This window comes from Penaeus monodon, chromosome 27 (assembly GCF_015228065.2).
Source record: "Penaeus monodon isolate SGIC_2016 chromosome 27, NSTDA_Pmon_1, whole genome shotgun sequence".
NCBI lineage: Eukaryota > Metazoa > Arthropoda > Malacostraca > Decapoda > Penaeidae > Penaeus > Penaeus monodon.
This window is the reverse complement of record NC_051412.1, coordinates 26,133,264-26,133,685: the sequence shown is the minus strand read 5'-3', so window position 1 is coordinate 26,133,685 and position 422 is coordinate 26,133,264. Positions and strand designations below refer to the sequence as shown.

Below are 422 nucleotides of genomic sequence, written 5' to 3'. Positions count from 1 at the left end.
CCCAGCTGCTAAGGGTTAATTCTATATCATATTTCAGCACTTTCATAACACAATAACCTTATCTGGAACAGAACTAAATCAGCTTGTCCTGCATATTGTAATGAGATTCAACTTTAACCGCAGAATGGGCGTAAGAGTAGGCTGGGATTCAGGACTGTGACTAGTGGTACAGTGGAGCTTAGAACCAACACCCTTATTGAATCAAACTCTAAAATAGCAGGTAATTGCTTTTCTCTAGTTATTACAAAGAATAGATATTGATGGTAATGATAATTGTTAATGAAAATATACAATATATTAAGGTAATATGATTTTGAAATAAATTGAAATGGCTGATAATAAACATGGCATTAACCAAATTTAATTAAATTTTATAAGTATTGAAAACTGTTATTACCTTCAGTTGGTAATAATAATAATAA

The 422-nt window shown here is 30.6% G+C and overlaps 1 protein-coding gene across 4 annotated transcripts in view; it reads left to right on the top strand.

Moving 5' to 3' along the window:
* LOC119590728 (Meckel syndrome type 1 protein-like) overlaps window positions 1-422 on the top strand; it is a 7,937-nt gene that overhangs the window by 7,051 nt on the left and 464 nt on the right. For all 4 annotated transcript variants that reach the window (XM_037939419.1, XM_037939415.1, XM_037939417.1 and 1 more), the window contains one exon: window positions 124-220. In XM_037939419.1, the coding sequence (XP_037795347.1) occupies window positions 124-220 (97 nt within the window). The remainder of the gene's footprint in view (window positions 1-123; window positions 221-422) is intronic.